This window comes from Centroberyx gerrardi, chromosome 16, assembly GCF_048128805.1.
Source record: "Centroberyx gerrardi isolate f3 chromosome 16, fCenGer3.hap1.cur.20231027, whole genome shotgun sequence".
NCBI classification, from domain to species: domain Eukaryota; kingdom Metazoa; phylum Chordata; class Actinopteri; order Beryciformes; family Berycidae; genus Centroberyx; species Centroberyx gerrardi.
The window spans coordinates 25,056,882-25,068,964 of NC_136012.1; the positions used below are offsets into that span (position 1 = coordinate 25,056,882).

General features: G+C 43.8%; 1 protein-coding gene across 1 annotated transcript in view; it reads right to left on the bottom strand.

The window, feature by feature from the left end:
- ankrd50 (ankyrin repeat domain 50) overlaps positions 1 to 12,083 on the bottom strand; it is a 35,021-nt gene that overhangs the window by 13,179 nt on the left and 9,759 nt on the right. The window contains exon 3 of the mRNA XM_071920254.2: positions 6,992 to 7,224. Within this exon, the coding sequence (XP_071776355.2) occupies positions 6,992 to 7,224 (233 nt within the window). The remainder of the gene's footprint in view (positions 1 to 6,991; positions 7,225 to 12,083) is intronic.

Here is a 12,083-nt window from a genome sequence, read left to right on the forward strand (position 1 = left end):
TAAACCGTCCTCGCAGCTTTACGACTGTGTTTGTGTTGTCAGCTGGCCAGAATATCTCGCGGTCCCTCCGCTGAGGTCTCACATTTGCCCAAAAAGAGAAGCATGCAAAAAAAAAAAAAAATCCACGGAGACGTTTAAGACTTTGGTTGACCTTTTGCGGAGGGACGGCCGTGCTCTGCGGCCCCTCGGTCGTCACCCGCAGGCCTCGGGACAAAGGGCCGGTCCCAGAGGTGGGGCAGGGACCGGGGAGAGGAGGGTGGCCCACTTCAAACAGGGCTGCTATTTTTCCGTTTGTGATCAGCGGTGGTAAATCAGGTCTGTCTCTTGGTGGGCGGGTGGGTAAAGAAAGCGCCATTCACGGTCGGAGCGGGAGGAGGAAGATGTGGTTCAGGTCCTCGCTAAGGTGGGCTGGCCTCTCTCTAAAGAGACGCAACAGCAGGAAACAAAAACACACACACCCGCCCTGGACCATGTGGGCAGCTAGGTAATTTCCTGAGAGTGTAGCTTTTATTATACAATAGGTGTGGAATTCGTAATGACTTCTCTAACAATACAAGGTATACAAGTAAAACCAGTGATTACTTGGGGTAAAAAAAAATAAAAACGGACGTGAGTAAATGTGTCATCTGAGGAAGGAAATGAGTAAACCCCCAAATCAAAATGCCTCACAGCATGAGTGTCTTCTGAAAGTGGCCACACAGTAACATTCCTGAGAGAGAACCAGGAATATAACCGTCTTAATTACAGTTATGATTCATAACTAAGAGGAGCTTTTGTGTGCATCCCTCTGTGTGTGTGTGTGTGTGTGTGTGTCTTAGACGAGTTGTTTTCAAGTTTTTGGCTGGTGTACACTGCCCCCCCACCCCCACCCCCTGCCAAGCACCCCCTGTGGCCAACCAGAGAGACTGAGAAAACAATTTGGAAACAGAAAGAGAATAATAATGTCTTTTATCATTGTGGGGATCAACAATGTAACTGAACTTGCTGTAATACTATATTGCAGGAATGTTTAAGGGAGTTATTATCTTTCATGGCTCCAGTAGCACACTGATATATTATTATAACTGTTGGTATTGCCGTTGACAAATCCATGCCTTCTTGGCTTAAGAACCGTCCTTCCTCATCCCTCGCTCGTATTGGTTGTTCTCTCAAAACCACAAAGTACAGCTCGCACGAGATTTTGTTTAGCGTTTCATTGGATCTAGGCCGTATCACTGTTATCTACCTCCTCCTGTATTCGCAGATTAGTTGGGAGATGTTTCAGCAGGGGAGGAGAGATTTGCGTACCAATACACTGTCCTCTGCTCGCTCTAATTCCCTCCAATTATCTCCAATCTCTAAAAAAAGTGCCTACCGCTCTATTTAACCTGTTTATATATTTTTTCCTAGCACCTCTATCACGGTAATGAGGTCAGCGCATTACGGCTCTGACCCTTGCGTGCCTTACTATCGGCTAGATGTCATGTTGGTGATCTAGGAATTGGAAGCTTTTTCTGCTGTTGAACTCATTGTAAGTCGTTCTGGATAAGAGCGTCAGCTAAAGGCGTCGTGGTTAGACAGACTGTCCTGTAACCGACATGTCACAGGTTCAATCCCTGTACCAACAAACACCTTTCCTGCCTTCGAGCAAGACTCAACTCGAACCTGCTCAGTCGCTGTAAGTCACTCTGGATAAGAGCATCAGCTAAAAGACTAAAATGTAAATGTATTATTCTAATAAATGAATCAAGGGCTTATCTATAGATATGTTGATCAAAAATTCCCAGGGTTTTTTTAGAGATACTCTCCAGTTCCCCTTGCAGTACCCCCACCTCCCTCTGGGAGTGCGCCCGCACATACCCCGACTTGAGAAACAGTGACTTCGACAAGCCTGCACCACAAAGAATATTGGGCAGATGGTAGCCATTACAGTTCAGTGATGCTTCCACGCCGATAAAAAGATCACACACAAGGCTGGATCAAATGCTATGAGGGGCTTATGAATACGATTAGTCCGTCAGTCTCAATGAGAGCCCCAATGAATCAATGTTTGAAAAACAATACAAGGAACAGAGGAGCTTCTCCAATTTCCAAGTTGAATACAAAAAAATTCATTTAATTTCTGCTCCACAATATGGCCCCCTCAAGTTCACTGCAACCGCGCTGGTTGGGGATTTTAAAAAGGTACGGGGTCCGTAAAAAAAAGAGGGATTTCAATGTCAGCACGTGAAATTGTTAGCAGCAGTTCTGAAAAATGATCACCTGTATCGGTCATGTGTGAGTAAGCAATCCAATAAACTACAGAAAATGATAACAGATTAAGGTATGAGCTGTTGAAAAAAAAAAAAAAAAAAAAACATGTCTGAGTGGCTGTTTCTATTTAAACCCCCCCTCCACCCCCACCTCCACCCCGCCTTCCCTTTCCCCCTTTCCCTCGCTCTCCCTTCTGCCGGAGGCCTTGTTAAATTGGCACAGATTCTACCCGGCTCCCAACCAAAATCGCTGCCTAAGTGTTTCCACTCCGCTTCCCCGATGATGGCCTTACAGTAGCACAGCACACGGAGGGGGTAAGGGCAGCAAAAAGCAACCTTTTCACCGTAGGTCCGCTGTCACTTGGGACGTAAGAAAGCAGCGGCGCTACAAATCCTCGACCTTACCCTTCCGTTCCATTTAACAGCATATGAAGGGAGAATTATCAAGATGAAGACTGAAATCCGGCGTACAAGATAACAGAGGGAGTGGACTGATGCTTAATAAAAACAGAGTGATCATATAATGTGAGTCAGCCAGAAGAGATACTACTCTGCGAAAATTCTTGTATCCTTCCTCACAAACAGAACGGTCTTTGTTTGTGAGGCATTAGCCGAGCGGATGCGAGCGAGGCATTCTGCTGGAAAAGTCAGAATGCCTCCTTCTTCCTGCTCGGTCTCAGAGGTGTTGAAAACTTCCCAGAGCACATTCCACTCCGAGACAGACACGAGGAATAACAGTTGAGCAAGGAAAAAGGAATTCATGGCTTTGCTCCTGGGGAAAGAAATCTATCCTTAAAACAGTAACTCCGACGAGAGCGCTCCAGCTGATGCGCACGCGTGTCGCCCCCGAGTGAATTAAGCGCACATCAAAGACAATAGAAATTCTTCAGCTGGTGAAAGAATCCAAATTCTCTTAGAAATCTCGGGGAGAGTTGGACCAGTACTCCTCTGCAAAATGACCTTCTGGTTTAAAGTCATTCCTCAAACTTTATCGACACTATATTCATGGAACCACAAAGTTCCCATCTCCACAGAGCAGAGTATACTGGGAAACCCACACAACCTCCACCCCAGACAAAATAGGCCGTTCCTATAAAATAAGAGTTGGCTTTGCACAGACCATGAAAGTGGACTCTTTTGGCAGGTCACTGCCATCTCTAACTTGTAAACAATATAGAGGGTATTTTTAGGGGACACTTGGCCTCAATTTGATACTCTGAAGTCCTTTGGTCTATTTTAGGTCTAGTGCTGCATGAATAAGGAGCATTCACACTGCTGTCATAATAAGTCCCTGCAGCTAATGGGGGTATTGGTAAGTGAGTGAGAGTGTGTATGTGTGTGTGTGTGTGTGTGTGTGTGTGTGTATGCCTATATCTGTGCGCGTGCAAGAAAAAGAAGCCAGTCTTGCAGAAGAATTTCCAATGTTGAGCTAAAAGCGGAAGACTGAATCTAGACAAAACAAAGCCGATGCTAAAAGCATCAGCAAAAAAGAAATGCCAGACCTTATTGGAGCTGTGCAAGAGTGTCTCGTTGCACAAACTCAATGGGACCCAGCCCTATGGTACCCTGCACTACATTAAATCTAAAACATGGACCAAAAAATAAAGTCCATATTCAAATAAATGCTGATATACTGCAAAGTAAAAAAACAAGAACATCACAATCTGCTAACCTGCTAGGTTTGTCTCAAACTCCTTTCAGCCAAGGGCATCACATTTAATGTTTAAGTTTGGCTCTGTTCCTCTCTGCACAAAAGGAAACTCATATTTTAAAACCAATTGGCAATTGAAATAAGACCTTGACAAGGGCTTGGCCAGTATCAAAGCGGCGGCAGAAACGGAAAGAGATGAGAGTCAGTCCAAAAAAACTGGAGATAAGTGCCGTTTATCAGATTGTTCCAAAATGGAATATTCCTTCAAACCATATCAAAAACAAAAAGGAGAGACAGGCTCGTCAGCTGAAAACATAAGAGGAAGGAAGAAAATAGGCAATCACAGAAAATCCTAAGATACCAGGAACTAACTTACTGATAACGATTAGCCATTTAGATTTACATTTGTGGCATATATACAACTGCATATTCCACTGATGACTTCATTGTCAACTTTCTGTGGTACCTAAACACAATGAGAGGATTAAGATCTATGGCTGGGGGCAATGACAACAGATAACACATGCACATATAGAATGAAATAAACCAGAAAATACAGTTGTATGCAAATTGCTGCTGTATCAAAATCAAATACTAAGCTCCTCTCCAGTCATGTCTGCAGTCTGGAGGCTCAAGGTCTTGGAAAAATGCTGTGAAGCCGCTTCATGCTTCGCTCTTTTACCAAATCGACAGGATCTGATGTACTGTAACTCTCCCTTGTGTTATTTATGGGGAGAACCTACTGTATGCAGAAAACTGGCTTTGGCGGGTGGGGGAGAGCGGGTATGTCATTGGGGTTTTCAATCAATCACAATTGGTTTGTTGAATTAGGTCCATGACACCCCCAGAAGACTCAACAGCAAGTTCTGGTGTCCCCAAACCCACCCACTATCAACACTGATCAGATCTGTACTCCTCTACACCGCACTTACACTACCTGACACCTACAGTTAAGATTACGCTTAATCCACAACATCGCACCCAATAATTTACAGCCTGATTTCAAACTATAGAGGGGTAAATACATGGTAATCTTTCTAATGGGAGACAGGACCTCTGATAGTGGTGACGCTGGACTGCATCATGGAGTTATTACTCATTTAATACTCAAATGACACCCACAAGTAAAGTCTCCTTACGAGAAAGTAACACACATTTGGAAACATACAAAATTAGATTAAACCAGACCAAAAGCTTCTTCTGAATCGTATTTGTTACTGCCTCAATGTTGAACTAAGGGTCCACAATTGCGTTGGAGCTCAGCTTGAGACAATTCAATTAAAATCTTTATTTTCCCCGTAAGGAAAATGTGCAGACAGACGGGGTTTAAAATGAAAACACAACAATTCACCACATCATACACCATAATGATATGGTCAACTGTTAAAAGTATTTAACAGCTAAATATGAATAAATGAATATATATTTGTTGAAAGCCTCTGACCACAGCAGACAACCTTGAGACACTCGCCCACGCAAACTGGAGAGTTTTTCCACAAAAGTACTCTGCTTTACCCACACTGGGCCTGTTATGAGTATAGTGCAGTAACAGTATGCTTTGGTTTTCCACTGGAATACTGAGCAGGTCCTACGAGCGTACTTTGAAATCAAACTAGTGTCAAATATGCTTAGGTGCCTTGCCCATCACACTTATAGCCTACTTGTACCAAACTGTACTGTGCACAAAACATTATGACAGTCTACTGAACACACTACGCCAGAATCCAAAATTAACACCCACTGAACGGCAAATTCTGGTAAACTGCCACATGGTCTGGTAACATTTAAGACAATGACATTTTAATGTCTCGGTTATATATAGTCTTTGGTCTTTGCCTGTTCTCAAACTTTGTCCCTGCTGGCCACCGTACACTCTCTCTGTCCATGAGCCAATCAAATCAAAGCAAGACAATGGCTCTTTATCACACAGGCTCCTGATTGGCTGCCTGTTATGCTGCTCTACGCAAAGCAGTAGCGTCTAAGCTTCTAGGCCAACGTTAGCTGAAAATGAATGTTATTTCGATGTGGTGACACACAGCAGGTGTGAGGCCAGAAAAATGAAGACGAAAGACAAAAAAAAGATCCAAAAGGTGTGCAAGCATGTTTCAAATTAAAACTTGAAATCTGCTTTTATCTCTTTATTTCTCAGAGAGCCTGATCCCATACATTAAAAAGGCAATGAAAATGGGTAAGATGACAAATTTCTATGATTAGTTATTTTGGCGCATAAAAAATGATTCTTGGCAGGTACATTTTTTAGTTTACTAGCGTTTGGCAGGAGAGCCAAATAGTTAATTTCAGACCCTATACTACACCAGTATAGACACTGTACTGTTCATTTAAGCAGTGGAAGAAAAAATTAAAAAACAACTAGTGTAGCTGGTTCAGCAAAGAACCGGAGTTGATGCACTCCCTGTGTGGGGAGCAGCAGAGAAAGCACTGCTTAGACCGGGATGTTACGTAACGATGAAAGAGGCGAGGAGGGCAGGAGAAGCCTCTACATTTAGTGGTTTTGGAAAGGTAGAGGGGGTACACACAACACAACACAACACAGCACAACACACACGAGGCTGTGGAGGAGCCTTCGTCCCACACAGTCAGGTTCTCCATTCATGTTATGCCAGCTCATCACCGAAGAGTAGGCTGGTGGCCTGACAAGGAGATAATAGCAGCTAGTACGGCGTGTCATAGCACATCGAGGAGGCATCGCAATACTTTGGGAGCTCTGCGGCGGTGACCCTAATCTCTGTGGGCACGTCGTGATGGTAAAACGCCTTTTGCGTTCGCAGTATTGGAACAGCCGTGACAGAAGGGACCCACGCCGCGGGCTTTGTTTGTAACAGCTCTTTTGGGTGAAATTTATCATATTAAGACTGAAAAATGGCTCGCATTGAGAGGAAGCAAGCAAAGAGCGTTACTGACAAGCGCAAATATTGTCTCATTTGTTTACAGTAATTATATCACGGTATCACAATGAATTTGACAATGATATGAGGTTTAAAAACGCGACCAGTTAAATGACCTGTTCACTTAGAGAATGATGACCTTAATAACCACCAAAAAGGTCAACCTGAGTGCACTGGCTCAAGACCGCAGCCCGATTATTTACCTGTGAACAGTTTGGTAATGGCCTTGTTCTGCCGGCGTGCGGAGCAGATGAGCAGCAGCCAGGGCGGGAGGAATTCATGATGACTGGCCAGGAGCTCGGCGATGGTCCTGGGAGAGCCGGGGGAGGACCGCTGCTCGCCCTCCCCCAGCTGACAGCCCTCATCGATGGAGTCCACCAGCAGGAAGAGAGCCTGCTGAGGAGGCTTCACACTCAGGAGAGGCAGGAGGACACACCTGAGGAGGGGAGGGAGAGAGAATTATTACGATGTTTAGATGTTAGTGATTGTGCCCGTTGTAGCAAGACGATTGGAGTTTTAGTTGTACAAAAATTTCTTGGAGGCAGAGCTGCTCTGGATGCAAAAAATAATCCCACTGGTTGAGTTAAACCTCAGTGGGCGGAGCCAAAGAAACAGTTTTTTGGTGGCGCAAGTGAGCTAACTTGAAAGGCAAAGTCTAAATAAAAGGATGTAAATGGCAATGAACTCTTTTTCCATCCATCATGATCTCAGAAGGTCAGCTAGACTAACTAGCTAACCTAGATAACTCAGTATGGTTAGATATGCACTAGGCTTACACAGAAAGTTGACAGTGAAGTCATCAGTGGAAAATGCAGTTGTATATATGCCACAAATGTATATCTAAATGGCTAATCGTTATCAGTAAGTTACTTCCTGGTATCTTAGGATTTTTTGTGATTGCCTATTTTCTTTCCTCATATACTGTATTTTCAGCTGACAAACCTGTCTTTTCTTTTTGTTTTTGATATGGTTTGAAGGAATATTCCATTTTGGAACAATCTGATAAACGGCACTTATCTCCTATTTTATTTGGACTGACTCTCACCTCTTTCTGTTTTTGCCTCCGCTTTGATACTGGCCAAGCCCTTGTCAAGGTCTTATTTCAATTGCCAACTGGTTTTAAAATATGAGTTTCCTTTTATGCAGAGAGGAACAGAGCCAAACTTAAACATGAAATGTTCTTTGGCTCCGCCCATTGAGGTGGAGCCAAAGAACTCAACTCAACTCAAACTCAACTCAAACTCAACCAATGAGATTATTTCTGCCTCCAGAGCAGCTCTGACTACGAGGGATGATCGTATAACTAAAACTACAAAATGTCTACAATAAAAGAAAGATATAATTTCTATCGCTACTCCTCTTAGTACGTTAGAGGCTTTACTCCAGAATAAATCTGTTCCCCATACGTTTGTGTTGTATGATACAGCGGTGCCACTGGAACGACACGAAGGCATGGGGAAGAAGAGGGCAATTTTCTTGAAGCGCACCAATCTCAGTTCATCAGTCTCAATTGGGAGACAGCGTAGGTGTTTAAATATGTCTCCATCCAGGCCAAATTGCATCCATTAAACAGGCCCACTGCAGATGATGTGAGCGCACAGAAACATCCAGTGCAGATATTGTCATCTATAATTCAGTGAGCTTTTTTTGTTCCACAAAAAAGCGGTGCCCTGAGCTAAATGTTCAGCCTTGAGATTATATCTTAGACATGACGGAGAAAAGTGCTTTCTGCAACCAGTGAGAACTAAACATGTTGGGGTTTTTTCAAAAGGCGAATCTAAAGAAATCTCCCTGCATCATTAATATTGACGTCTGCGTTTGAACACCCTTTACAAACAGCCCTTTGGCATTCAGTGATAAAGCAAACATGAAGTATAGCATACAGCATCAAGCATCACATCAATACTCAGCTGACTGCAAAAATCTAAGGGTGTAAATGCTACATTAACCTTTAAACAACACAGAACTGCAAGCTAGAGGAAAAGGCGAGGAATCTATTTGCCCCGATGCTAATGTGTAACTTCATGCATAAATGCTTACTGAAGCAAGATAGCCTACAACTGCGCTTTTTGTTTTGTTTGTGCTGGCGAGACAGTCCCTCTGTGACTGCCATCAACAGTTTGAAACCAGCCATAAGACGTCTGTTTGACAAATGTCACTTCCCAGAACAGATACAATTACTTCCAGCTCAAACACGCCCCTGTTGATTCTATATTGGTGGCGTTTTTTAAAATGGGGCTAGGTTAATTAAATATTAAACAGGTAAAAAAAGGGGTTGAATAAATCAATACATCTGAAAATTTGACTCAGCGGCAGAGGAGGTGGGGCTTCAAGGTCTGAATGCAGATGTGGACACATTGACCACCACTCATTTTAAAAGAAATTGACATTGACGGTAAGCTTTGTCATAAAAAACTAAAATACTGTGGTAACGGCAGCCCGTCACTGACCCTGAGGCTCCAAAATTGGTTCTTTTTTTAGCATCTACAATTATATGCTTAAGTTTTACCCCAAGTTAGTTACCCTTAAGCACAAAGAAGTAAGCACAGCTAGGGTGAAGGTCTGTGTGTTTTATTTTTAAGTCCAGTGCACTAGAACAGCGGTTCTCAACGTGGGGTCCCGGGGACCACCAGGGGGTCCTTGAGGGGGTTCCAGGGGGTCCACAGCAAACTGATGAATTGTTAAACTTCAGCATTATTTCATTTACAAGAAGTTAACACAATTAGAGAATGTAGAAGAATGATTGTTTTGATCATAGTTTCTCTGTTATCTCTCTACCTACCATACAGATAGTCATGGGATTCTGGATAAAATCATATCGAACAATAAAAATAGATCAGATTTGGGTCAGAGAGAACAAATCTAATCAAGTGGGGGTCCGTGGCCCAAATGTGGACTAAATTAGGGGTTCTTGATATGAAAAAGGTTGAGAATCACTGCACTAGAACACACTAGAAGTGGCCCTTGTTTAAAATGAATTTCCCCCATGCATAATAAATTGGAATGGTCTTGCCAACAAAAATCATTCCAATCATTAATGCTATATCAGACAATAATACACCATTTGCTTTGTACAAATTGCAAGACATTTAAATGATGCAATATAGATCATTGTGCCATTCTCTCAAAATGTGCCAGGAGTCATTCAAGAGTTTTTGTGAAACCTGTGCAAACTGAAACTTTTTATCCAACGTCTCTCACCAGGAAGAGAAAGGTAAAGAAAGGCGACGCGGACGCTTGTCAACCTGCACGCTCCGTCATGTCGCGCGGTCTTTGAGGAACACGGCCAATCGCTCTTTGTGATGGCCGCAGCCCACACAGAATCTGCAGCGCCGTCTGGGAGACCAGCCAAGAGGAATGTCCATCCACAGGGGTGTGTGTGTGTGTGAATCTGTGTGTGTGTGTGTGTGTGTGTGTGTGTATGTGAGAGAGAGAGAGTGTGCATGTGTGTATGGTTGTGTCTGGGGCCATGTTGCCTGCTGAGACAATCAAATCCACAGTGACAGCAAGTGCACAAAACAAAGAGCCATTCTTCTCTCACAATTCAGCTACTTTTGGATTGTCAAGAGTCAAAAGGCAAAGACTGCAGTCAAAAAAAACTCTATAGGATGAGGCAAAGGGAGAGAAAATGAGAGCAGTAAATCTCCTTTTGTTTGCCAGACTAACTTTCAGCATACCTGAGCCAATAAATTAAAAGTAATTTAGCCACACACTGTGGTCTTGGACCTTAGCACCGACTATTTTGGTTCTCGCTCAAGTCCTCGACATATGCCGGAGTTGACGCCAATTGCCATTTAAGACAAGAAAAAGGGGGGGGGAACGTGAAACGCGTCTAATGCTCTCACCATCTGTCGTGTTCGCCGCTGCGGCCGCCGTCTCTCCCACCACAATGTGCAAAGTGAAGCTTTCGCTGTGACGTTCAGTGAAGATGTCTGGGCCAACAGGGCAGCGCTGGGCACCGGGCCAGCGCCTTACAAATTTACACAACTCATTTTATGGAGTGGGCGCAGAGCCGAAATCCACCCTACCTACCCTTATCCACCCCCCCACCACCACACACACACACACATAAACACTGACCATTATGCAGCAAAAGCACAAGAAGACAGCGGCTGAGGTAAACTATACATGTCCGGCCTTGACACCGATCTATTAATGGAAAAAGGGGCAAGTAGGTGACTGACAACATTATGGAAAGGACCCTACAGAGAAATGAAACGTTTTTCTTTACCTTTCGCTTGATCCAGTCTGTTCCTGCAACAACTCAACTCTCGCGAGACTTGAGCGAGACTTGGTTACACACAGACCGGATCAAGCCAAAGGTAAAGGAAAAACGTTTCATTTCTCTGTAGGGTCCTTTCCATAATGTTGTCAGACACTTATAATAACAATCTGAGCCTGTCAGTGGCAAAAACAAGAACTTTTAGTGGACGTACATTGACGGTATGATTTGCCCCGTCAGATTACATTGCAGCTCGTTTCGCGGCTGCCAGCTGAAGCGATCTCGCTCAATACTGGACCAGTTTCAAAAATTGTTGTCCCCTTTAGTCACTTAGACACAAAAAGACGGGAAAATAGGGTCCAGGTTGAAAAATACCGAAGTTACCCTTTAACTCCGGACAGATCACCACACAAAGTGATACTGACAAAACATTCCACCATGATCAGTGGAAAACCAGAGGAGACTCTTCATTAGAAGAATCATTTAGCAAAGAGTCAATTTGGAGGAAGCCCGCTCAGCGTCTTTGCATAGTCGGAAGAGCTTAGCGCCACAGAGCTGAACGACAACAGCTGACTCATGCGAGGACTCATCCAGAGCGAGACAGAGACAACCATCTTGCCGATTCGTTCCATGTACTTTCCTATGCAATTCTCACATTATGCATAACACCATTCCAATCATCTTGTTCAAAGCAATCAAGCTGATGAAGACAATACGAGGGACTTGCGCTGAGAGCAAACGCTCTGAACAAATCAGCCGGCAGAACGGCGGCGGCTCAGGCACTTTAACTGTGTTCTCGCTCTTACATCAGCCATATGGTCTCATTTCCTCCTCAATCTGCTCTCACCTCACTCTAGTCCTCTCTGACTGGATCGGACTCAAACTCCAATTTTGCAGCTACATTACAGAATGTGCAATGTGGGTACGCGCTGAATCAGGCTTGTTTTGCCGTGATGCTTTCTGCAAATCAAGGAGTGGATGAAGAAGGGTTACTCATACAGAAGCAAAACTGTATTTATGTAAGCCCCCGACAGACATATTTACATTGACTTGGGCTGAGAGCCTTTCATTAG